We start from the raw sequence: 25,281 nt of genomic DNA, 5'->3' as shown, positions 1-25,281 counted from the left end.
TTCTTGCCTGGAAAATCCCATGCACGAAAGAGTCTGGCGGGCTGCAGTCCATGGTGTCGCAAAGCCGTGGACGCGCTGAGCGACTGAAGTGCCCCACCACCAGGTGGCCTCGGGGCAGCCGAGAGCGGTCCCAGGGCGGGAGCGAGCCTGCGTCCAGAGGGGCAGGTGGCAGCGGCTTGCCCTCCAGGGGCCCCGTGGGCAGTGACCCTGCGGTTGAGCAGGGAGCCCCCCGCCCACCCTGTGTCCCCACCCCTGGGGCCAGCGGGGCTTCTGTGAGGCTAGGCTGGGGTGCGTGCCTGCGGCTCGTCCCCTGGGGTCCCCGTGAAGCCGGTCCCTCCTCCAGAACGCCTCCGAGGCACTTCCTATTGGTTCTCGCTGCCGCCCGTGGATGTGGCTGGCGCCTCACGAGCCGTGGCGTCTCTTTGGTTCTAGACTCTGGTTTCCCACAGATTGTGGTTCTGTTCCCGAGGCGGCTCATTGCCAGACTAAGCACGGCGGGGCTGGGGAGTGGCCGGGGGTCCCGGGGGGCCCTGTGGTCAGCCCCCCGAGGGTCCGCCGTTCCTCAGGAGGCTGTGTGCCCTCGGGTGTCGTGCAGGTGTGCCTTGCACGCACAGTCCCTGGTCGGTGTCCCCGTGGGGTCTCAGCCCACGAGCCGCAGGACCAGGGACGGGCCGGCCCACCGGGTGCACCACGCCCGGAGTGTGATGGGGGGCAGGTGACTCGGTTTCCTAAACGACCCCCGACGGAGTTGAGAACGCAGGTGCCGGCCGTCGTGCTCTCGGCCCTGGGTCCTGGCCTCCTGCTTGGGGCTGCACCTCCTTCCGCCACGGCGTCCAAAGTTGGCTGCCCGCGGGGGCGGCCCGTGCCGGCCGCCTGGCGCGCCGTCGCGGGGATGAGCCCGTCTGCCCGGGAGGCCTGTGTTCCCGGGAGCGTGTGCTGACCCGCCGTACCCTGTTCGGCATGTCTTGCAGCGGGCGGCTCCTACTACATGATCTCGCGGTCTCTGGGGCCGGAGTTCGGGGGGGCCGTGGGCCTCTGCTTCTACCTGGGCACCACGTTTGCGGGGGCCATGTACATTTTGGGGACCATTGAGATTTTTTTGGTAAGTCCTTTGTTTCGGGCCGGGTTCCTCTGTCCAGCGCATCGGTGGCCGTCCGGTGACCTGAGGGTCTGTCCCAGTGGCATCTGCAGGCGTGGGGGCCCACAGGGTGGGTGACACCCAGCTCAGAGCCCCTGAGAAGGCCCTCTGGGGGGCAGGCGCCCCCGCCCCTCGTGCTCCCGGGGTCCCCTTGGCAGGGCGGGCGGCTCTCCCGACCCGGCCCTGTGCCCCGCAGACCTACATCTCCCCCGGCGCGGCCATCGTGCGCCCCGAGGGCGCGGGGGGCGAGGCCGCGGCCCTGCTGCACAACATGCGCGTGTACGGGACCTGCACGCTGGCCCTCATGGCCGCGGTGGTCTTCGTGGGCGTCAAGTACGTCAACAAGCTGGCCCTGGTGTTCCTGGCCTGCGTGGTGCTGTCCATCCTCGCCATCTACGCCGGCGTCATCAAAACTGCCTTCGACCCGCCCGACATCCCGTGAGTCCCCCGCCGGGGCCGGGGCTGCACCCGCAGAGCGTGTCGGCCGGGCCGGGGGCCGGGCTGTGTCCACAGCTGTCGGCGCTCCGGCCTGGCAGGCCTGAGGCCCGTCTGGCAGCACTGTGCTGCTCCCGGCCGAGGCCCATCCTCACCGGAGCCCCTGAGCAGGGTCCCTCCTTGTCCCCTTTGGGACTGAAGGTGGCAGCCCCGGTCACAGAGTGAGCGAGCCCCCGCTCAGCCCACATGGGCTGGTCCAGGGGGCGCCTGGTGGGGGCGGCGCTGGCCGTGAGTCCCCCAGGCCTGGCTCCTCTACGGCACGCCAGACGCCCCAGAGCAGAGGGTGGCGGGACAGACCGGGGCATGTCGCCCGTGGACGCCCCTGTAGCCGAGTGGAGAGTGTCAGCAGCCCCTGCCCAGAGGCCCCTGGCCATGCTCGGTTACGGGGCAGGGCAGTGGCCGGAGGCTTTTTGCTGCCTGCCCCCACCAGGGTCTGTCTGCTGGGGAACCGCACGCTGGCCCGACGTGGTTTCGACATCTGTGCCAAAGTCCGCACCGCCAACAACGGCTCAGCGACCACCGCGCTCTGGGGCATCTTCTGCAACGGCTCCGCGGACAGCACTTCCTGCGACCAGTACTTCCTCCACAACAACGTCACCGAGATCCAGGGCATCCCGGGCGTGGCCAGCGGTGTCCTCCTGGGTGAGTGTCCCCTCCCAGGGGACTGGCCCATCATGACGAGTGTCCCCTTCTGGGTGACTGTCCCCCTGTGAGTAAGCTGCTCTGGGTGAGCGTCTCCTCCTGGGTGAAAGTCCCCCCCAGGTGAGTGTCCGTCCCCTGGGTGAGCATCCCTCCCTGGGTGAGTGTCCAGCAGGTCTCTGCCGCCTGGGCCACCCACGCCCGCTCCTTGGGGTCCTGTCCTGTCCTGCTGGTGGCCGTGTGACTGCGTCCCCAGTTGCTGACTCTGGGGCCTCCGGGCAGGTGCTCCCCAAGCTTAGACGCCTGGTGCGCTGTCGGGGGGCAGGTCAGGCCCCGGCGTCGTGCCCCCAGCTTTGGGCTTGTGGAGCAGCAGTCGGGGGTTAACGAGGAGGGGGCGGGCAGCGTGCCTCGGGCAGCTCATCGGTGCCCGGCTGTCGCCCGCGATGGGCGTCCTCTTCAGACTCCAGCACTGAAGCCTTTGCTCCGGCCGTCAGGAGACGTGGTTTTCTCCGGGCTCAATTGTTCCGCGTCCGCATCCCTGTCCAGGCGGGGTCAGCGTTGGGGGGCTGAGCCCTGGGCGGGCACTCGGGTCTCAGGAGCCACCCCTGCCCCCGCAGACAACCTGTGGAGCGCGTACGCGGACAAGGGGGCATTTGTGGAGAAGAAGGGGGTGCCCTCAGTGGCCGTGCCAGAGGAGGCCCGTGCCCACGGGCTGCCCTACGTGCTGACCGACATCATGACCTACTTCACCATGCTGGTCGGCATCTACTTCCCGTCCGTGACCGGTGAGGCCTGGGTCCCGGGGGTCTGGCACACGCCCCGCCCCCGTTTCTGCTCCCAGCGGGTCAGGCCCCCCAACTCCCACGCCCCATTTCTGTTCCTTTTGGCTCAAGAGACGAGCCCAAGGGTCTCCGCTCCCCGTCTGTCCCGAGGGGGGGCCTGGGAAGCTGTGTGGCGTCGGCAGGTTTGTGCACGCTCTCTCGGGAGCCCGGGTTGTTCAGAGAAGCCCTGTGACCTTGGCGTTGGCAGTGGACGCGACGACGGTCAGAGGCCACCATCCTTGTTGTGAGAGAGTCCGCTGACCTTCCTGGAGGGACTGGGGTGCAGGCAGCCCCCACCCCCACGCGTACACACACACAGTTGTCTGCGGGCTCACATGTGTGCACACGCACGCACACCTGCTCCTGGGCAGCCCTCAGCCTGGCCCTGAACAGGGGAGCCCGCCAGCCTTGGCACCCCCATCTCCCTGACCCCGTCTCCCTGGACCCCTGGTCCCCGGGTGACTGAGCAGCCTGTCGTCATTGCGTGTCGGTCCCTCCTGCCCCAGGCCCCCCCAGAGCCTGTCCCCACACACTGCCGGGGGTGCTCCCCTGCTGCCCGTGGCTCAGAGCCAGGGGTGGACAGACCTGTCTCCAGGCTCCCCGTGGACGTGGGCCGCGTCTCACTTAGGCGGTAGCTAGCGGTGGGGTCCAGCCCCTTGGGGTCTTCCTCCTGTGTTCCTGTCCCCCCACCTGTTGGTGATGAGGGCGCAGGAGCCTCCCCTGTGGGTGCGGGTGTTTCCACGCCCTGTGGCACCATGCCCACGGGCTCTGCTGACGCCACGCCCGGGACAGATCACAGGCGCTGACAGACGTGCCACCATGAGGACGTGCTCTGAGCTCAGATGGACTCACTTAGAGTTTATCTGCTAGATGGAGCGATGGGGGTGGAGGCGGAGGCTGCTCGCTGAGGGGGGCGGGGGGCTGAGGCCCGGCCACGCACTGACCCAGGCCTGGCCCGGGGGTGAGTCAGCATTTGGCAGCGGTCTCCCGGGACTTTCTGACTCCCGGCCGCGGGGATTAACCACGTTCTGGGGACGAGGTCCGAGCTGGATGCTCACAGGAGCTAGGGCTGGCATTGGCGCCCTGGGCTGAGCCGTGCTCTGGTCTCTGCCGTGACTTGGTTCACGGCTGGGCGGCTGTCCTGCAGACAGTGTGGGGGACTCGGGGTGCCCACCCACGTGCCCTGCAGTCCTGCATTGTGCGGTGAGGTCCAGCCTGGTCTGAGGCCCAGAGTGCGGACAGTGGCTCCGTGCAGCCTGGGGTCTCTCCCGTGCATTGTGAGGAACCCCCTCCCCAGCCCACCATCCTTGGACTCTGCCTGAGAGTGCTGGGCGGGCAGCGTCTCCCAGGCGTGTCCGGGGACCACCACCCCCCTCTGCTTCCACAGGCATCATGGCGGGCTCAAACCGGTCTGGGGACCTCAGGGACGCGCAGAAGTCCATTCCCACCGGGACCATCCTGGCCATCGTGACCACGTCTTTCATTTGTATCCTTGGGGGCCCAGTGTCGGGCGGGGGTAGGCGGCTGTACCATCCTCTGCTTGTGGCCGCACCCTCTGCTCCTCCTCCAGGTGCCGCCCCCACCCCCGGGCGGCCTCGCCCTGACTGGGACGCCCCGTCTCCAGCCTGGGTTGGTTGAAGAGCTTGGCTTTGTCTGAGAACTGCACGTCCTGAGCACACAGCTCTGTGATACGTGAGTCACGTGCAGCTACGTGTGTGTCCGCACCACGCTTTTGTCACGCGGGGGCCCCTGGCGTCGCCTTGCCGGTGGGGCCGTTTCTCTCCAAGTTCTTCCCAGCCGGCGAGGGTTCCCGCTTGGTCCCAGCAGTAGTCACGCCGAGGACCAGGCCCATCCCGACTGACCTGAGGTATCCCGTCCAGGGGGGCCGCGACCCAAGATGGGGTGGGCAGGCAGGGGGCTGGTCCAGGCCCACCTGTGGCCAGCATGTGCTGCCTGCCACGTCCTTGACCCAGGCTGCAGACCTCTCCTGCATCGTGCTTTTCGGGGCGTGCATCGAAGGCGTGATCTTACGAGATAAGTATGTTTCGTTCATGGCTTCCGGCAGCTTCTGGGCCAGCACTGGTTTCCTTGGTGACCAGCGTTGAAACTGGGGAAGGCAGGGTGTCCCAGCGGCCAGCAGGCTGGGGTCTGGCCTCTGCGTCCCTCTTGCCCTGGAGCCTGGACCCGGGAACCCGCACCGTGACCCCGGGCCCCGGGAGAGCTGGGTGCAGGGGCTCCAGGGGGCTGTCGCTCCGTCTCGGGAGGTGGGAGGTGGTGTCTGTCCTCGGCCACTCCCTGGAAGCTTGCCCCCCGCCCCCAGGTTCGGGGAGGCCCTGCAGGGGAACCTCGTCATCGGGATGCTGGCCTGGCCTTCGCCCTGGGTCATCGTCATCGGCTCCTTCTTCTCCACCTGCGGGGCCGGCCTGCAGAGCCTGACTGGGGCGCCACGCCTGCTGCAGGCCATCGCCCGGGACTCCATCGTCCCCTTCCTGCAGGTGAGCGCCCCCCATCACGTGTGTGAGACCCCTGGTAAGCCTGCCTCTGAGGACCTGGGGTCTGCCCCCGAGCGTGAGCGTCGCGGTCAAAGGCAGGGAGACGCAGGTCCCCACCTGCAGCCTGGCCACCCCACCCCAGGCCTGTGTTCTCGTCTCTCTCTGCATCTGCCTCAGGCTCTGGGTTTCCCATCCCGGACCGCGTGGGGGAAGGAGGCCGGGGGCAAAGCTTCCTCCCAGGAGCCCTGCTCTCGCTCGGCGGCGGGGGAGGGCCCAGGCCCAGCAGCACGGTCCCCGCGGGGCCCTCCCAGGCTGTGCCCCCGGCCGGCACTCGACGGGAGCCCCGGGCTCCGCCCTCCGGCCTCTCCTCCTGGCTGTGCTGGGTGTGCTCTGTCCTTGTGTCGCTGCCCCGAGGCCTACTTTGAGCTGAATGCGAGCATCTCGGCCTCTTGCCCACACGTAAGCGTTCTAACGGTGCCGCCCCCTTCTCCGGGCAGGTGTTTGGCCATGGGAAGGCCAACGGGGAGCCCACGTGGGCCCTGCTGCTCACGGCGCTCATCTGCGAGACGGGCATCCTCATCGCCTCCCTGGACAGCGTGGCCCCCATCCTGTCCATGTGAGTGGCTGCCGGGGGCACCTGCTCATGGGGGCGCGGATGAGGCTGGGAGGACCCCCGGGGCCCGGCCCGGCCCGGCCCTCACGCTGCCGCCCGCGCCCCAGGTTTTTCCTGATGTGCTACATGTTCGTGAACCTGGCCTGCGCCCTGCAGACACTGCTGCGCACGCCCAGCTGGCGCCCGCGCTTCAAGTACTACCACTGGTGAGCGTGCGGAGCTGCCCCTGCCTTCCAGGGGGCGTGTAGGGGGCAGCCACCCCCGGGCCCCGGCTGTCTTCCCTGGACCGGCCATCTCCCAGCCCTGGGGCCGCTTCAGCCCTCGGGACGGCCCAGGTGGACGAGCCTCGGCCGGCACCAAGGCCTGGGTCCTTCTGCTGGGCTGGGGGGCGGCCTTGGGCGGCTGCTCGGGCGCGGGCTTGGGGTCTGGGTGGTGAGCGTGGGCCTGGGCTGCCACCCCCCAGGACCCTGTCCTTCCTGGGCATGAGCCTCTGCTTCGCCCTGATGTTCATCTGCTCCTGGTACTACGCGCTGTGCGCCATGCTCATCGCCGGCTGCATCTACAAGTACATCGAGTACCGCGGGTGAGCTGGCGGCCGCGGGCACCTCTTCTGGTCCGCTCGTGTTTGTCACGATGTGTCTCTGCGTTTGTCTGTGTCCAAGTGCAGAAACCACACTCTTTTAGCAGTGTGTCTGTGAGCTGAGATCTGTCTAATGATGGCACTGATGTGTGCTGCGTTATAACGCTTCTAAAGGGTTCCCTGTAAAACCCTAAGCGATGCGCAGGTTACCTGCATCTCAGAGCCCTGGGTCCATCACGGGGGCATTTCCCCTTCATGCCCTGGCCCCCTCCGGGAGCAGAGGCCTTGCGGGGGAGGGACTTGGGGGCCTCTTGGGCTGGGTGGGGGTGATGAGAGGCCTCTGGGGGGTGAAGCCTGACGGCCCCGTCCAGCTCTTCCAAGCTTGGAGGGAGGGTCTGGGGGCCTCGACCGCTCCGGCGAGCCCTGCACCCCCATCAGCCCCACCTGGACCCCCCCTCCCCTGTCTGGCCAGTTCCTGCCCAGCTCGGGAAGCCGCCCCTTTGTCACAGAAGCACTGAGAGACCCCCACGCCCCTGAGCTGGCTGCCTGTGGGTCCCCCTGGGTATGCTGGGGGCTGGGTGTGCTGGGGGCTGGGCCTCATCCCTGCACTACCCCCCACAGAGCCGAGAAGGAGTGGGGCGATGGCATCCGCGGGCTGTCCTTGAATGCCGCCCGCTACGCCCTGCTGCATGTGGAGCACGGCCCGCTGCATACCAAGAACTGGAGGTGAGCCGCGCACACCCCCCCGCCCTGAGGTCAGGCCTCACGGGGAGAAGGGGTGCCCCACCCCCCTTTAGGAGCGGTGGTCCCCGAGCGCCGGGACCACTCAGCTGGCCCTGTGCCCCTTCCTGAGGTTAGGCCTCACGGGGGGAAGGGAAGGGGTGCCCCCCTATTAGGGGCCGTGGTCCCCGAGAACTGGGATCTCCCAGCTGGCCCCACACCCCATCCTGAGGTCAGGCCTCACGGGGCGAAGGGGTGCCCCCCATTAGGGGTGGTGGTCATCGAGTGCCGGGACCACTCATCTCGGGTCTGATCTCTGCTCGGGGCGTCGGGTGCGGGGGTGAGCGGAGCTAGTTGGGGCCCCACCACGGATGGACGGGGCCTGCCTGCCGCCTCACTCCTGGGGGGTGCTGCCCCCTGGAACACGGGCTCCCCCTGGTGGATGCTGAGTTGCCGCGGTAACGCCTCCCCCCCAGGCCCCAGGTGCTGGTGCTACTGAACCTGGACGCCGAGCAGCATGTGAAGCACCCCCGCCTGCTCTCCTTCACGTCCCAGCTCAAGGCCGGCAGGGGCCTGACCATCGTGGGCTCCGTGCTGGAGGGCACCTTCCTGGACAAGCATGTGGAGGCCCAGCAGGCCGAGGAGGTGGGCTGCCTGGGGTCTGGGGGAAGCGGGCCCCATCAGTGTTTCCGCCGGCACGCCCGCCACGGTGCGTGGGTTGCGCTGACTCCTGTTCCTGTTTCCAAGCGGATGTGGTTTCTGAGTTTGAGCAGGCAGGGAGGGAGACCGCTGAGACCCTGAGGCCTTGGGTAGGGCCGGGTGGTGGGCAGGGCAGCGGGCTGGTCAGTGGGCCGGGCTGAGCGCTGCCCCGGGGCAGGACTCCCAGTGGGCGGGACTGGTTCCTGTTCCTTCTGCTCCGCTTCAGGGCCCGTCCAGAGGGGGCCGTGGGGGCCGGCCAGCGCTCTGTCCTCTGACTCGGACGCCCTGCCGGCACGGCTGTGGACTCGGCCCTGGGTCTGGGGCAGCCCCGGTGCCCTGGTGTCCCTAACCCTCAAACCCCACTTGTGGACGGTTCAGGCTCACAGTGACGGCGCCACCTGGCTGTCCCTGCGTGGCCCGCGTCCTGTCACCTCCGCCCGCCCGGGGTTTTCCAGGCAGGGCCGCTACCGGCTGTCTTCCTCCCCAGCTGCGCATCTGTCTCAGGTGTTTGTGACACCAGCCCCACTGCCCCCCATCCCCCAGTCCCGTCCAGCCTCCCCGTTCACCTCCAGCCCGGCTGCAGGGCGCGGGCTGCCGTGGGCGCCCTCGTCTGCGGTGCCCACCTGTGGGCTGCCTGGTGGGTCTGGCTCAGCCCTGCTGTCCGTGTGTTTATAGATCAGGCTGCGTCCAGGGGGCCCCCCAGAGCGCCTGGGGCAGGCCCGGCCTCTCGGAGGGTCACAGCCCGTGTATCTTGAGACATCCAGCCCCTTCCTTGGCGGGGAGACAGCCAGTCCTGGAGACCTGCCCGGGGGCCAGTGCCTCTGACGCAACCTCTTGGGGACATGCTGTGGCCTCTTCCTCGTCTGCAGGGGCTCCAGCCGTCCTTCCTGGGGTCGTCACGACCCAGGGGTTTGCCATGGCAGCTTGGGTGTGAGCCATGCGTGTAGGCCCCGGGGTCGGGGCCGTGGGCCGTGGGCCGTGGGTGTGCACCCTGAGGTCATGGCTGTGGGCAGTGGGTGTAGACGCTGGGGTTGTCTGACTTTGGGTGTGGACCCCAAGGTTATAGTCATGACCCTGGGTGTAGACACAGAGGTCATGGCCATGAGTCATGGATGTAGATGCCTGGGTCACAGCCGTGGGTGTAGGCCCCGGGGTTGTGTCTGTGGCTTTGGGTGTAGGCACCAGCGTGGTGGCCGTGATCCCGGGTGCAGACACCGGGGTTGTGTCTGTGGCTTTGGGTGTAGGCACCAGCGTGGTGGCCGTGATCCCGGGTGCAGACACCGGGGTTGTGTCTGTAACTTTGGGTGTAGGCCCCGGGGTTGTGCCTGTGACTTTGGGTGTAGGCCCCGGGGTTGTGTCTGTGACTTTGGGTGTAGGCCCCGGGGTTGTGCCTGTGACTTTGGGTGTAGGCCCCGGGGTTGTGCCTGTGACTTTGGGTGTAGGCCCCGGGGTTGTGCCTGTGACTTTGGGTGTAGGCCCCGGGGTTGTGCCTGTGACTTTGGGTGTAGGCCCCGGGGTTGTGCCTGTGACTTTGGGTGTAGGCCCCGGGGTTGTGTCTGTGGCTTTGGGTGTAGACACCAGCGTGGTGGCCGTGATCCCGGGTGCAGACACCGGGGTTGTGTCTGTGACTTTGGGTGTAGGCACCAGCGTGGTGGCCGTGATCCCGGGTGCAGACACCGGGGTTGTGTCTGTGACTTTGGGTGTAGGCCCCGGGGTTGTGTCTGTGACTTTGGGTGTAGGCCCCAGGGTTGTGCCTGTGACTTTGGGTGTAGGCCCCGGGGTTGTGTCTGTGGCTTTGGGTGTAGGCACCAGCGTGGTGGCCGTGATCCCGGGTGTAGACACCGGGGTTGTGTCTGTGACTTTGGGTGTAGGCACCAGCGTGGTGGCCGTGATCCCGGGTGCAGACACCGGGGTTGTGTCTGTGGCTTTGGGTGTAGGCACCAGCGTGGTGGCCGTGATCCCGGGTGCAGACACCGGGGTTGTGTCTGTAACTTTGGGTGTAGGCCCCGGGGTTGTGTCTGTGACTTTGGGTGTAGGCCCCGGGGTTGTGTCTGTGACTTTGGGTGTAGGCCCCGGGGTTGTGTCTGTGACTTTGGGTGTAGGCCCCGGGGTTGTGCCTGTGACTTTGGGTGTAGGCCCCGGGGTTGTGCCTGTGACTTTGGGTGTAGGCCCCGGGGTTGTGCCTGTGACTTTGGGTGTAGGCCCCGGGGTTGTGCCTGTGACTTTGGGTGTAGGCCCCGGGGTTGTGCCTGTGACTTTGGGTGTAGGCCCCGGGGTTGTGTCTGTGGCTTTGGGTGTAGACACCAGCGTGGTGGCCGTGATCCCGGGTGCAGACACCGGGGTTGTGTCTGTGACTTTGGGTGTAGGCCCCGGGGTTGTGTCTGTGACTTTGGGTGTAGGCCCCAGGGTTGTGCCTGTGACTTTGGGTGTAGGCCCCGGGGTTGTGTCTGTGGCTTTGGGTGTAGGCACCAGCGTGGTGGCCGTGATCCCGGGTGTAGACACCGGGGTTGTGTCTGTGACTTTGGGTGTAGGCACCAGCGTGGTGGCCGTGATCCCGGGTGTAGACACCGGGGTTGTGTCTGTGACTTTGGGTGTAGGCCCCGGGGTTGTGTCTGTGACTTTGGGTGTAGGCCCCAGGGTTGTGCCTGTGACTTTGGGTGTAGGCCCCGGGGTTGTGTCTGTGGCTTTGGGTGTAGGCACCAGTGTGGTGGCCGTGATCCCAGGTGCAGACACCGGGGTTGTGTCTGTGACTTTGGGTGTAGGCCCCGGGGTTGTGTCTGTGACTTTGGGTGTAGGCCCCGGGGTTGTGTCTGTGACTTTGGGTGTAGGCCCCGGGGTTGTGTCTGTGACTTTGGGTGTAGGCACCAGCGTGGTGGCCGTGATCCCGGGTGCAGACACCGGGGTTGTGTCTGTGACTTTGGGTGTAGGCACCAGCGTGGTGGCCGTGATCCCGGGTGTAGGCCCCGGGGTTGTGTCTGTGACTTTGGGTGTAGGCCCCGGGGTTGTGTCTGTGACTTTGGGTGTAGGCACCAGCGTGGTGGCCGTGATCCCGGGTGCAGACACCGGGGTTGTGTCTGTGACTTTGGGTGTAGGCACCAGCGTGGTGGCCGTGATCCCGGGTGCAGACACTGGGGTTGTGTCTGTGACTTTGGGTGTAGTCACCAGCGTGGTGGCCGTGATCCCGGGTGCAGACACCAGGGTTGTGTCTGTGACTTTGGGTGTAGGCCCCGGGGTTGTGTCTGTGACTTTGGGTGTAGGCCCCGGGGTTGTGTCTGTGACTTAGGGTGTAGTCACCAGCGTGGTGGCCGTGATCCTGGGTATACACTCCAGGGTCGTCTGTGACCGTGGGTGCAGACGCCAGAGCATGGCTGTGGGTTTGACCCCAGGCTCGTGGCCGCCGTCCTGGTGCGGATGCTGTGTGCCATCCTCGCTGGCAGAGCGGCCTCCGTGTGTCGGCGCTGTCTTCTGGACAGCCCCCGCATCTGCTGTGAAATGCTCCAGACCTGATCCCCACGCCGAGGTGGGGGCCGGCTCCGTGCTCAGAGTGCCGGGGTGGCCTCTGGCTGCACTTGTGTGGGGCCGGGCCCAGAAAGCGTGTTCTCTCTCTCTGACCGTGGCCCCTTTGTGCCCCCAGTGTCTCTGGGGACGGCTGAGGAGGTGGGCGTCTGGCCCAGATAGAGTGGGGGGGGGTGGTCAGAGCTCAGCGCCGCTGCCTGAAATGGCACCAGCACAACTGGATTCACGGCCCCCCTTCCAGACCCGAGTGGCGTCCCTCCGGCCCTTCCCCTGCCGCTGTGTTTAAACAAACGGCTCTGGAAATACCATTCTGAGAGTTCGTTTTGCTTTTAACCCTTGCTCTCCCAGTTGCCCAGGTGCTTGTGGTGTTTCAACAAAGGCCCACAGGGTTCCTTTCACGGATGAGCTCTGAGTTCTGTTCCGTGAAATCTGTCATTGTTGGCATGGGGGTGGTACCTGATGCGCCTGAGGCTGGGCAGAGATGCAGTTCTGGTCTCCGTGATGGTTTATGGAGAGTCGGGTCTCAAATCTGTGGTTCTGGTCTCCGTGATGGTCTATGGAGATGCGGGTCTCACACCTGTGGTTCTGGTCTCCGTGATGGTTTATGGAGAGGCAGGTCTCAGGTGCGGTTCTGGTCTCCCCGATGGTTTTATGGAGCGGCAGTCCCCCCAGTCGGGTGCTCCGCCATCTCTACCTCGAGGGCCCCATCCCGTCCGGAGCCGTTGGCTGGATCCTGGCGCTGCTGGGGGAAAGGGGAGGCCCCGCTGAGGTCACCCCGCGTCTGGCAGGGGTGGAGCTCGGCGCCATGCGGGTTCCCCAGGAGAGGGGCTGGTGGAGGCGCTCAAGGGGGACTCAGAGGGTGAGGACCGCAGGCAGGCCATGGTCGGGTGCCCCAGGTTCGCTGTACTGGTCACGCCTGCTGGACGCACCCACGTGGCTTTGCAGGCGGAAGCCTGAGCAGGGTTTGTGGGCCTGCCTCGAGACGTTGTGTGTCGGCCCATTCATGGAAACGGTGACCTCATGGTGGGGGGCCCTGTTGGTTCCTGGGGGACTTGGGGGATGGAGGGGCCCACATCAGATGATCCAGTGAGCGCAGGGCTGGCCGGGGTGTAGGGGGAGCGTGGGTGAGGCGTCTCCTGGAGCAGGGGGCCTCACCATGGACCCTCGGGCTCAGGGTGGGGCTGGTGTCCGAGGCCCCAGTCGCTGCTGCTCGGAACCCCACGGGGGCTCCTCGAAGCCGCAGCGCAGGTCCGCACTCCCGTCCGTGACCTGAGAAGCCTTGGTATCAGAGCTGGAACGTGTGGCCTTTGAGCCCCTCGAGCAGGGAGGCCGGGCCCCTGGGGTGGTCTCCAGGAGTGCGTGTCCAGGGGTCCTGGGCGGCGGTGCAGCTGCCCTGCGGCGGCCCTGGGCCACACCCCAGCTGCTGGGACCCCCCTCCCTCAGCCAGCAGCCCTCGCAGGTGGTCGCCTACACCTGGGCAGTCGAGTGGGGTGCGCTGTCAAGGGGAGACGTGTCGGTGTGAGTTCCCTGGGTGTCCATCACAAGTGCCCACTGCGGGGGCTCAGGACAAGTGAGGTTGGCTGTCTCGGCTCCAAGGCCAGAGGCCCAGAGGCCTCCCTCGCAGGGCCGTGCTCCTGCTCGGGTGGGACCCACACCAGGCCCCCAGGAGCCGGTCGGTAGGGCCGGCAGGCAGCTGGTGGACACAGGCCGGGCCGTCTGGATGGAAGGCCTCCTGTGGTCCCTGCGCGTGTGGCCTCACTGGGCATTGAGCTGCCCATCAGGGGCTGGCATGCGGTCCAGGGGGCCGGCCCGTCCCTCCTGAAGAGCCAGCTCTGTGGGCTTCCAGGAGGAGCCGTTGGGCCCCACGCGTGCTGGCCTGGCCCCCAGGGAGCAGGAGCCAGGCAGGGTGTCTGCGCGTGGGGGTAGATGGGCCGTGACTGCACGGTCCCGGTGATGAGCTGTGCACGCAGCCAGCCCCGAGCGCACCGCCTGGCCTGGACTCTGTCTGCTCAGCCTCCAACCTCCGTGTGTGAGGCTGTGACATCCACGTGGAAGCTGCTGGCGCCCGGGGTGGGGGTGACGGGGCGCATGTGGTCCGCCCACAGCCCCCTGCTGACGCCCTCCCGCCCTCCCGCGCCGCAGAACATCCGGGCCCTGATGAGTGCTGAGAAGACCAAGGGCTTCTGCCAGCTGGTGGTGTCGTCCAGCCTGCGGGACGGCATGTCGCACCTCATCCAGTCGGCCGGCCTGGGGGCCATGAAGCACAACACGGTGCTCGTGGGCTGGCCCGGGTCCTGGAAGCAGGAGGACAACCCCTCCTCCTGGAGGAACTTCGTTGGTGGGTCCACAGCCCCGCCCCACTCGGAGCGGGGCTCACGGTTCCCCGGGGGTGGTTCCCAGCCGGCCTGCCCTAGCTGCAGGGTGGTGGGCTTGAGGGCCTGCCCCCGCGGGGCTGCACGGGGACCCCAGCCCTCCCCCGTCCAGCTGCTCCCCACCGGCCCCGTGACCCGTGACCGCCCCTGCCTGCAGACACCGTGCGTGACACCACAGCTGCCCAGCAGGCCCTGCTGGTGGCCAAGAACGTGGACCTGTTCCCCCACAACCAGCAGCGCCTCAGCAGCGGGCACATCGACGTCTGGTGGGTCGTCCACGACGGGGGCCTGCTCATGCTTCTGCCCTTCCTGCTGCGGCAGCACAAGGTGGGCGCACAGCAGGCGTGCGGGGTTTCCTGGGGTAGGCTCGCAGCGAGTGAGGTCCCCCGAGCCTGGGGTCGTGGGAGTGGGGTCGCCCGAGGATGGGGTCGGGGTGGGGTCGCCCGAGGGCGGGTCGGGGGCAGCAGGAGTGACGGCCCCACCCCCCAGGTGTGGAGGAGGTGTCAGATGCGCATCTTCACGGTGGCCCAGGTGGACGACAACAGCATCCAGATGAAGAAGGACCTGCAGACCTTCCTGTACCACCTGCGGATCAGCGCCGAGGTGGAGGTGGTGGAGATGGTGAGGGCCGGCGGGCGCTGGGCGGGGCCTCTGGTCCCCACAGCCCAGGTCTAGTCGTCCTCGGAGTCCGTCTTGAGCTCCGGGGTGGCTGCGTCTCGGGCTCCTTCTGCCTCTGAGCCTGGCTTCAGGGCGGGCTGGGCGGTTTGCAGCCAGTCCCTCAGTGTAGCTTTGCCTGAAGTCACCCTGTGGGTGTCTGGGCTGTCAGTTCCCGGCGGGAAAACGTGACCACAGGACCAGCCGCTGGGGATCTGAGCCCGTGGCCGGTGGGAGGTTCCCAATGGTCCCGTGCGGGCGGGCGGGCCTGTGACCAGAGCCGGGGCTGTCCTTCCTCCTCGAGGGCCTCTCGCGTGTCTGTGACCACGGCCCCAGGAAGGTGAGGGCGTTCGGTCGTGACTGTACACGCTCACGGCCACACGTCCTGGGACGGGCCCGCTGGGGCCGTGGTCCGCTCTCGGGGGACGGGGCTCAGTCCCGTGCTTCGCGCCCGCAGGTGGAGAACGACATCTCAGCCTTCACCTACGAGCGGACGCTGATGATGGAGCAGCGGTCACAAATGCTGAAGCAGATGCAGCTGTCCAAGACGGAGCGGGAACGGGAGGTGTGTGGGGTCCCACGGGCGCCCAGACGACACGCGGCCCTCAGGCCAGGGGCTCTGAGGTCACGGGGGCATTTCGCCTCCACGCCTGGTCCTACCCCCCGCCCCTCACGGGCCTGGGCTCGGGGCCGTGTCTCCGTGTCTGTCTTGGGTCCATGGGGCTGGCCAGCTTCTCTCCCCACGGGGGGTTGGTTACCATCCTGGAGGGCGTCGCAGCTCGGGGCCAGCCTTGCACTCTCGGGAGCCGTGCGTGCACGCGATCCTATGTGCCTGCAATTGTGTGGGCTGGTGAGTGAGGCTGCACTTCCCCGCCCCCACCAGGCTCAGCTCATCCATGATAGGAACACGGCTTCCCACTCGGCCATGGCCAGCAGGGCCCAGGCCCCATCGACGCCCGACAGGGTGCAGATGACCTGGACGAAGGAGAAGCTGGTTGCTGAGAAGCATCGGAACAAGGACACCACCGTGTCCGGGTTCAAGGACCTCTTCAGCCTGAAGCCGTGAGTGTCACGCTGCCCCGACCCCAGCTGGGGGGCAGGGGGCCCCCGCTGCCTATCAGGAGCCGCAGCCCACACGGCCTGTGAGCAGGGAGCCAGCCCTGGGCACAGTTAGCAGGGACGTGGGTGAGGAGGCAGGTGAGGCTGCCGTTGGTGTTCCTGGCGGGGGTACCAGCACCCAGAGGTCAGGGCCAAGCACCAGCGGGGACCCTCCAGGCTGCCCTTCCACCCTGCTTGGCTCACGTGGCGTTGAGCTGAGAGCCCTGGGGCTGGCCCCGTCTCAGTGCGCAGTGTGGCTGGACCTGGGAGATGGAGGATTCTGGGTGGGAGGCCAGGACAGCGTCTGCAGTGTCTTGGGCAGTGGAGCTGAGCCATGGAGCCCTACGGGTCACAGGGTCTGGGGGGCCTGTCCCCTCGAGAAGGACACTGTCAGCTGAGAAAGGGCGGCCTGGGAAGCGAGTAGCTATGTGACACGTGCTGTGTGTCCTCCTGAAGTAACACGTTCTCTGTTTTCTCTTCCGTGTAGAGAATGGGGAAACCTGTAAGTCACCCCTTTACCCCGGACCTCGTAGACGTGGTTGCCTGGCATGCACTGCACGCACAACCCCTGTGAACCGCGTGTGCGTGTCCGAGTGTGTACACAGCCCCGTGTGTGTGCAGGGCCATGTGTGGGTGTTCCGTGAGTATGTGTGTGTGCCCGGCCTTGTGCATGCTGTGTGCACACATTTACCTGGCCCCAGGTGCGGGTCAGTGCACGCAGGCGCAACCCCACGTGTGGGTGTGCTCGGTCCTGTGTGTGCGCATGTCTGTGTACAAGTGCCTGGCCTGTGTGCGTGTCCGTGTGTGTGTGAACTTGCGTGTCCATGACGTATATATATGCCTGGCCTGTGTGCATGCATGTCCGTGTGTGTGCGCATGTCCGTGTGTATGTATGTCCATGGTGTACATGTGCCTGGCCTGTGTGCGTGTCCGTGTGTGTGTGCATGTGTGCATATTTGTGTGTGTGTATCTGCCTGTTGGTATACGTGCGCCTGATCTGTGTGTGCGTGTCCGTGTACGCGTGCCCGGCCTGTGTGCATGTCTGTGTTTGCGTGCATGTCCATGTGTATGTATGTCCATGGTGTTCATGCGCCTGATCTGTGTGTGCGTGTCCGTGTACGCGTGCCCGGCCTGTGTGCATGTCTGTGTGTTTGCGTGCATGTCCATGTGTATGTATGTCCATGGTGTTCATGCGCCTGATCTGTGTGTGCGTGTCCGTGTACGCGTGCCTGGCCTGTGTGCATGTCTGTGTTTGCGTGCATGTCCATGTGTATGTATGTCCATGGTGTTCATGCGCCTGATCTGTGTGTGCGTGTCTGTGTACGCGTGCCCGGCCTGTGTGCATGTCTGTGTTTGCGTGCATGTTCATGTGTATGTATGTCCATGGTGTTCATGCGCCTGATCTGTGTGTGCGTGTCTGTGTACGCGTGCCCGGCCTGTGTGCATGTCTGTGTTTGCGTGCATGTTCATGTGTATGTATGTCCATGGTGTTCATGCGCCTGATCTGTGTGTGCGTGTCTGTGTACGCGTGCCCGGCCTGTGTGCATGTCTGTGTTTGCGTGCATGTTCATGTGTATGTATGTCCATGGTGTTCATGCGCCTGATCTGTGTGTGCGTGTCCGTGTACGCGTGCCTGGCCTGTGTGCATGTCTGTGTGTGTGTTTGCGCGCATGTCCATGTGTATGTATGTCCATGGTGTACATGTGCCTGGCCTGTGTGCATTATCTGTGTGTGTGTATTTGCCTGTCCGTATACACGCGCCTGTGCTGTGTGCGTGTCCGTGTGCATATATGTCCATGGTGTACATGTGCCTGGCCTGTGTGCATGTCTGTGTGTGTGCATGTCTGTGTGTATATATGTCCATGGTGTACATACGCCTGTGCTGTGTGCGTCCGTGTGCGTGTGGCGCTCCCCCACCCTGGCTTTCAGTAATTTCCTGTTTAGTTTGCTTCTTCTGTCCAGAGCCGCTCAGGGCGCATACCCGAAATTCCTTCTCTGGGTAGCGCATGAGGACCGAGCCGGGGCGGCCCTGAGCAGCTCTGCAGCGGAGCGGAGGCTGGCTGTGCCTGAAACTGCAGTGATTGTCCACCCGCGTCCCTCGGGGCCAGGGTTCAGGCTCTGCGATCCGGCTCGGCCCGGACAGTGTGTCCTCCCGTCTGCCCGGCGCCAGGCACCCCTTGCCCCTAGGAAGCAGCTGCCTTTAGTCTCGTGAGCAGGGATGTGGGTGAACCTCTGGAGCCAGGGCTCCAGGCCAGGGGGTGCTGTCTGGCTGTGCCTCTGTCTGCCCTGGGCCCCCTGTGACTTCCAGGCTGTGTTCCCTCCCTCGGGAGCCCCGGCCGCTCGCCCTGCAGAGCCATGGGGTTCGGGACTGCACTTGCAGCCCCTAAACCCGAGCGGGTCGCACAGGGCCCAGGACACACAGGCGAGCTGGGAACACAGGCCGAGCCCCGTTGCCTGCTGTTCTCTCGTGAATTTAAAGTGCCCTCCACGTAAAGCCTCCTGACCAAAGGAGAAAAGCAAGTCTGTGGACATAGGGGCAGGCGTCCCTGCAAAAGGCGCCGTGAGCCTTGGGCCCGTGCCCCATGTGGGTCAGCAGGATGTGTGGGAGGCGGGCTCGGAGACAGGGCCTCCCCCGGGCGCCTCCTTGGAGTCGGCTGGAGGGATTCCCGGAAGGCAGGTGGTCAGCCCCCTGATGACACGTGCCCACCCTGAGGGGGGCTCCCTGGGCCCCGTGACCCGGGTGTGTGGATCACAGGTGTCTCCAGACCACCATCCAGAGTGGGGATCCTGCTCCCAGCTCCGCGTCCACGCTGGCTGCGAGCCCTCCCTGTGTCCAGCCGCAGCCGCAGCCTGAGTGCCCCTCCCCGCCAGGCTCAGCGCCCAGCCCCCTGCCCCGTCTGTGGCCTTGCAGCTGCTCTCTGTTCACGACCTGGACACTCGAGAGCCGCCCGGCCTCTGCTCTTCACGGGGCCTGTCGTCTTGGAGGCGTGGGTCTGTCTGGACCCAGACTCCCGATTTTTAGATTATATGTGCTTTCAGACCCTTAACCCAGAGAGGCCCTTTAATATCACAAGCACATTCCTGGGGTCACTGCCCCCAGACACACTGGTAATTGTGGTCCATCCTGGCAACTAATTCATGGTTCTTATAACAAAAGACCCCTGACTGCTGTGGACAGAGGCCCAGCCTGTAATTTTATCAGACAAAATTGGAGAGAGGAAACCAAGGGCTCCATTTCCCTGCTTCCCTCCTGGTAATTGGCGGCCGTAATTGGCTTCATTTGGCCGAAGGGCTGTGTTGATCAAAGGCTGTGGTCCACGATTCCTCCCGCGGGCCTTTCCCTGACCCCTCGTGGGGTGGCCTCTGTCTGCCCATCCCTCTCAGTTCAGGCCACAGGTGACCTTCGAGCCGCGTCTCCTGTGTGCGGCCCTGGCCTTGGCAGAGGTGCCCGAGCGCCCAGCACACGGGGAGTTCCTGGTGCCGTGAGGCGGGAGGCCACAGCTGGGGTCCGCTCCGTGCATCCTGGAAGGCGGCTGGCTGGGGGGTAGGGCAGGAGGGCGGGGGACATCCCCAGGCCCACTCCCCTGGGGACCCTCCCTTGGGGCCGCCCAGGACCCTTAGGTGCCCGTGGCTGCTCCGCCCACTCCTGGGGAGTGGAGATGGGGCGGGCCAGGAGGACCCGGGCACGGGGTCTGGTCACCGCGGGCAGGGGCTCTCATCCTTCAGCTGTCAGCTCTGGCGGCTGGTGGGCAGAGCTGGGGGTGGGCCTGAGTCTGTGGCCTGGTCCCTTGGGAGCCGGCGGAGGAGTAGCCCCCCCTTACTCGCCCTCTGCCCAGCCCAGTGGACCCCAGCCCTCGTCAGCAGGAGCTAGCGGCAGCCTTTAAGTCTGACCCTGCCCCGGCCAGGGGCCTCCACGGGAGACGCCCGGGAGCTGGCGGGCTGCCCTGTGCCGTCCCACGGCCGTGCTCGAAGCACAGAAACCAGCTCCCCTGGGCGTCATCACAGCCCCCGGGGGCTCTCTCTGCAGCGGGTCAGACATGTGCCCGCGTGCCCTTTCTGATGGGAGCCAAGAGGCCCTGAGCCCAGAGCCCAGGACGCGGCTGGAGGAGCTGAGTGACCATCTCCCTCCCCAGGAACCAGTCCAACGTGAGGAGGATGCACACGGCCGTGCGGCTCAACGGCGTCGTCCTGGACAAGTCACAGGACGCCCAGCTGGTCCTGCTGAACATGCCGGGACCCCCCAAGAACCGGCAGGGGGATGAGAACTGTATCCTTCCCCAGTGCTATCCCCGTGGGGCGGGTGTCCCCGTGGGGTGGGTCACGCCTCGGCACCCCCTGCTCAGCAGAGGCGCCGGGGGTAGGGATCGGAGCAGAGGGACCTTTGCCATGGGCTGAGGGTCGGCCTGGACACCCAGGCCGTGGCTCGCACGTGGGGCCAGGGCTGGTGGACGTGGAGGCTGTGTGCGGCTGCTCCTGCCAGCTGTCTGCTGCCCGCATGGCCGGCAGGGGCTTGGGCTCCCACAGGTGGGCTGTTTGCCCTTGTCCCGTCTGAGCTGCTGGGGCCCCAGGAATCACCCCGACTGACTTGAGTGGGCGCCACGTGGATGTCCCGCAGCGGCCCTCCCTGGCCACGAGGGCTCTGAGGGCAGTGCAGCCTGTCTCCCGGAGTTTGCTCAGACAGTCTCTAGGATGGGGCGTCCATTGGGAGCGCTTGGCTGACTGCCCACCTCAGGGGCCCGCACCCCGTGGTGGCCGGGCTGACGTGGGGTCCCGGTGGATGGACAGTGCCTGTCCCCCGCCCCTGATGGACCTGGGTCCCAGCTTCCTCCGCCTCCGGCCGAGTCCTGACAACACGACTCTTGGGAAGTCAGGTGTGCCCCTGGCGTGCACTGTGAGCTTGGCTGCATCCTTGACTCGGCCGCACTGCAGACATGGAGTTCCTCGAAGTCCTGACCGAGGGGCTGGACAGGGTGCTGTTGGTCAGGGGCAGCGGCCGGGAGGTGGTCACCATCTACTCCTAGCGCCCGCCCCCATGGGGCCGCGGAGCTCACTGACCCGCACTGACACCCGTGGAAGTTTCTAGGACGCCCCCGGGCGCTCCTGTCCAGGCTGAGCGCCAGCGTGCACACAAGCTTTCCTCGAGCCCACCCCCTAGGCCCCTCCCCCCAGGAGGCTGGCAGAGACAAATGCATCGACTGCCTCGTGTAGCCCAGCGAGGCAGGAAGCCCCCGGACGGACTCTCAGAGCTGACTCCCCGAGGTGGGAAGCCCCCAGACAGACAGAACTGACTCCCCGAGGCGGGAAGCCCCCGGACAGACTCTCAGAGCTGACTCCCCGGCTGGGCCTTCGGGCTGTTGTGCACTTAGGGCTAATCTGAGCCCCGCCCCAGGCGCCCACAAGGAGCTGCACAGACCCTGGGTGGCCCTGGGTGCTGGGTCTCCCCACCTGTGGCCCCACCTGGGTTTAGGCTCCAGGTAACGGCAGCCGACGGCGGGGACGCCTTCAGGACCTGGAGCCCCGCACACGTGAGCGTCTTACGCACACCTGCTCCCGAGACCCCGGTTCCCACTCCTCGTGCTGGAGGGGGTCAGGCTGCGGCTGAGGCACCCAGCCACGTTCGGGGCACTGACAGGCGGTCCCAGCTGTGTTGAGGCTGCTGACACGACAGCTTCCAATGACCTGGATTCTGTCTGCACTTTGCACGTGTCATCACACCCACTGTATGTTGTTGGAGTAACTTGTGTGCCTCACTTTCCTTACAGCTTATTTATTTATTTAAACACGGAGGGGCGGGGGGTTCACTGATAAAAGCTGTCCGTATGGAGATCGCTTCGATGGAAGGGGCCCCAAACAGCCCAGCCTCAGCTCCCGTGGGCCCCCTAGGCATCGACCTGGCCTGTGGGTTTCAGGTCAGGCGGGGGCTAAGCTTCCGGATGCACCCGAGGGGTGGTTGGGCAGCGTGCAGTGGCCACAGCTAGTGCCAAATGCCACGGGTGGGCAGGGGTCTGGTTCTGGGCTGAGTTAGGCGGTGAAACCCACCCCAGTGGCTTCCGGCCCCTCTCCTGCGTCTGGGGAGGACCCGCGGGTCCCACTCCCGAGTCACGTGGCTCACCCGGCTGGCGTGGAGCAGGTGCACGCGGCCCCTGCAATGTCTTCACCCATAGCCTGTCCTCCATCAACCTTGGAACCGCAAACCATTTAGGGTTGATTTCTTCCCTTTTTTAGGTTCTTTGTATCATTTTGTTAGCAGAAGAATAAAATTGTATAGAATCTGAATGTGTTGAAGGATCTCATGTGACTCTTTCAGCCTAAAAATGAAACACTCAGAGCTGCCCCCCGCTTCCCTTGGAGTTGACCTCAATCAGGTCTGATCAGCAGGGCAAACCCAGGTGCTGGAAGAGTGACCGCGTGAATGGGCTGAAATAACAGACCAGAGTAACCACAGCGGGTGATGGGTGCCGAGCTGTGTCCCCAGACTCGGGTAGGCAGCCCGGCCGTGAGGTCCTGCTGTCCGCTGGGGCGACTCTGCCGTAATCCCCCCGGGAGACTCGGGAGAGAACCGTGTGAGGGGCCTTCTGTTCGGACACGTGGGCTGGGGCTGCGATGGTCCTCCCGCCCTAGAGGACGACCCAAGGGAGGGAGACCAGCAGGTGGTGCCGGAACGCGGAGAGACAGCTGGGGCCGCTGTTGCTGCTTCTCAGGGTTAAGCAGGGTGACCCAGCAGTTCCACTGCTGGACATGATAGCCGGTGGACACGGACCCCACGAAGGCATGTCTGAGCGTGTTCCTCCCTGCTCAGCTGTCCCCATGTGGGGACCCGGGTGGGCAGGACACACACGTCCTCGATGGTGCCGGTCAGTCCTGAGACGCTGCAGGGCTGAGCTTCCCGCAGGGAGCCCAGAGCATCCCGCTGTGAGAGATATGGGCGTCACAGTCAGCTGCCCCTCGGGCCCCAGAGCTGGGGGAGCCAGAGAGGCGTGGGTGACGGGCCAGCCACAGGATAATGGAGCGAGAGGCCGAGCAGGCGTACAGCCTGTTCAGGTCACAAAAAATGCTCTGAGGAGGGCATGACCCCTTGGCCTCCAGGCTAACTCCCCGCCTTTGCACTGGGATCCGTGCCTCCCCGGTTTCGCCAGCAATGTCTGACTCCTGCTCTCCAGACCCCCTCACGTCTCTCCCCGGGCTCCATGCTCTCATCAGTACTCTCCCCCCCCAGACCCCCTCTCGTCCCTCCCAGACTCCCTCTCGTCCCCCTCAGACCCCGTCTCGTTCCCCCCAGACCCCCGCTCATCCCCCGCAGACCCTCTCGTCCCCCGCAGACCCCCTCTCGTCCCTCCCAGACTCCCTCTCGTCCCCCTCAGACCCCGTCTCGTTCCTCCCAGACCCCCGCTCATCCCCCGCAGACCCCCTCTCGTCCCCCCCAGACCCGTCTTGTCCCTCCCAGACCCCCACTCGTCCCCCTGCCCCGGGCTCCATGCTCTTATCAGTACAGCTCCCCCCACCACTCCTCCCCGTGGATGCAGCACTGGCTGTAACCTCAGCCACCCGTCCATCCCCTCCGTGTCCCTGCCAGGCTGCTTGCTGAGGCTCTGGGGAGGCGCTGAGTTCCCGCCCCCTCCCGTGGTGCGTGTGGACCACGGCCGTCCCGTCGTCTGTCCCGTGGGGCCCTGGCCCGCCTGGTGCAGCATCGGGCTCTTCAGGGGGCGGAGAGGCGGTTGGGGCCCTGGCCTTGTGTCTGCTCCTCCCGGGGCAGCAACTCCCAGCCCCACCGCCAGCCCTACCCGAGGCGCCGTGGGTGTTGGGTGGGAGCAGGAGCTCTGGAGCCCGAGGGAGGGCTTGACCGATGCCGGCGGTGGGGCTGCTCTTCCCGGCCATCCAGGCCCAGGCCAGGCGGCTGTCCGGGGGCCGTGTCCTCTGCTCTCCACACACTCGCCCGCTCGCTCCCCACACTGGCTCCTGTGAGGAGCCCAGGCCAGGACAAGCTGGGGGCCAGGCAGCCGGCAAGGCTGGCACGGGGTGGGGGCATATGGGGCGGGGCCCGGGGTCGTCTCAGGTGCACAGAGGCCTGAGGGGCGAGGGTGGTGAGGGAGTCAGGCTGGGGTGGGCCAGGGTCGTGTGGGGTCTGGGGTGGGGTGGGACAGTTTCGTGTGGGGTCCTGGCTTGGGGGGCCCTGGGCAGTCCCGTCTTCCGTGTCCCACACCAGGGCCCATGGTGCAGACATAAAGGACCTGTCTCGTCTGTACTCAGGGGGTGCGGAGGAGGGAGGCCCCAGGCTGGGCGCTGGGCCGTGGTCAGCACGGCCACACCAGGGAAGCAGGCTGGGCTCTGACTTCGCCTTTCAGCCGGGAAAACAACCTCAGGCCGAGCTCAGGCCGCAGGGTCCAGACGGGCGGCACCGGCCTGGCAGGCCTGCCCGGGTGAGCAGTGCTGGACCCTCAGACCACGCCTGAGCCTCACTATCCAGAAAGGGGGCGGGGGGGAAGATCAGAGGGGGCGGGGGTGCCAGAGCTCCTTGCCCGGGACCAGGGCTTGGTGGCCAAGCTGACTGCCAGCCCTGGGTTGGGCAGCACAGAGGCCGCACTGCAGGGTCTCGGAGACCCTCACCCACTCAGTGCTAGGTTTGTCTGGCAGCCGCTCTCCAAAATGACTTTCAGAATGTGAGACAGATCGGTCCTGCTCCGAGGTGTCCAGTAGCCAGGTCTAAACAAGTTAGGTTTTTGGTTTGTTTCTGTTACAAAAGGCATCTCTCCTCCCTTGACCGGTCACCACGAGGCCTTCCTGGAGCCCAGCAAGAGTGTGGACTTGGCACCAGGGCCTCTGGGCAGCAGGCAGGCACTGCCCCTGAAGCAGGCTGCACACGGCCCCCCGACTCCCCACCTCTGTCTCCGGCTGTCACAACCTCTTCCAGGAGGGCGTCCACGTCCCCTGACCCAGGTGGTCTGAGGGCCCAGCCCTCAGCTCCAGAGCAAGCCACCACATCCGGGAGACAGCTGTTGTCCACGTGTGGACGTTTGGTCACCACGTCCGTGTGACCCAAGACCCCATGCGTGGTGGCCGTCCCACAGCTCCTGTCCCTTCCGGCCACCCTGAACCCATGCTGGGGTCGGGGCAGGGGTGGGCGTCCGTCCTTAGGGAGCCACAAGCCGCAGACACGCTCTGCTTCAGCTCCGTCCGAGGGTGGCCCCTCACTTACGTTTTGTCATTAAAGCCAGGGTCTGGACTCTGGCTCAAGTGCAGGCCTCCCCATGGAGCTGGTGGGTCGGCGAGCCTGTGCCCGAGGGCGGTGCAGGCAGCGGCAGGGCTGGGTGGGTCTGCGCGCGGGGGAGGCTGGGGCTGGGGACGACAGTCCTGTGGGCCCCCGAGGTCGAGAGGCAGGGTGCATGGAGTGCGGCTCACAGCGATCGCACGGGACGCGGTCACGAGGAGGCCGCACCCTGCCCGCTC

At 66.1% G+C, this 25,281-nt stretch overlaps 1 protein-coding gene across 1 annotated transcript in view; it reads left to right on the top strand.

Moving 5' to 3' along the window:
* Window positions 1–22,113, top strand: part of SLC12A7 (solute carrier family 12 member 7) — a 38,060-nt gene extending 15,947 nt beyond the window's left edge. Inside the window, exons 6-24 of the mRNA XM_065905315.1 lie at window positions 972–1,102; window positions 1,335–1,576; window positions 2,064–2,275; window positions 2,890–3,057; window positions 4,481–4,579; window positions 5,074–5,131; window positions 5,414–5,588; window positions 6,083–6,201; window positions 6,306–6,404; window positions 6,662–6,781; window positions 7,400–7,504; window positions 7,975–8,143; window positions 13,856–14,051; window positions 14,243–14,412; window positions 14,575–14,706; window positions 15,197–15,304; window positions 15,623–15,801; window positions 19,971–20,104; window positions 20,767–22,113. Of these exons, the coding sequence (XP_065761387.1) occupies window positions 972–1,102; window positions 1,335–1,576; window positions 2,064–2,275; window positions 2,890–3,057; window positions 4,481–4,579; window positions 5,074–5,131; window positions 5,414–5,588; window positions 6,083–6,201; window positions 6,306–6,404; window positions 6,662–6,781; window positions 7,400–7,504; window positions 7,975–8,143; window positions 13,856–14,051; window positions 14,243–14,412; window positions 14,575–14,706; window positions 15,197–15,304; window positions 15,623–15,801; window positions 19,971–20,104; window positions 20,767–20,858 (2,708 nt within the window). The 3' untranslated portion in view covers window positions 20,859–22,113. The remainder of the gene's footprint in view (window positions 1–971; window positions 1,103–1,334; window positions 1,577–2,063; window positions 2,276–2,889; window positions 3,058–4,480; window positions 4,580–5,073; window positions 5,132–5,413; window positions 5,589–6,082; window positions 6,202–6,305; window positions 6,405–6,661; window positions 6,782–7,399; window positions 7,505–7,974; window positions 8,144–13,855; window positions 14,052–14,242; window positions 14,413–14,574; window positions 14,707–15,196; window positions 15,305–15,622; window positions 15,802–19,970; window positions 20,105–20,766) is intronic.
* Window positions 22,114–25,281: the final 3,168 nt, after the last annotated feature.

This window comes from Muntiacus reevesi, chromosome 14 (assembly GCF_963930625.1).
Source record: "Muntiacus reevesi chromosome 14, mMunRee1.1, whole genome shotgun sequence".
Taxonomy (NCBI): Eukaryota; Metazoa; Chordata; class Mammalia; order Artiodactyla; family Cervidae; genus Muntiacus; species Muntiacus reevesi.
The sequence above is the reverse complement of the archived record's forward strand: the minus strand, read 5'-3'. Positions and strand labels throughout refer to the sequence as shown.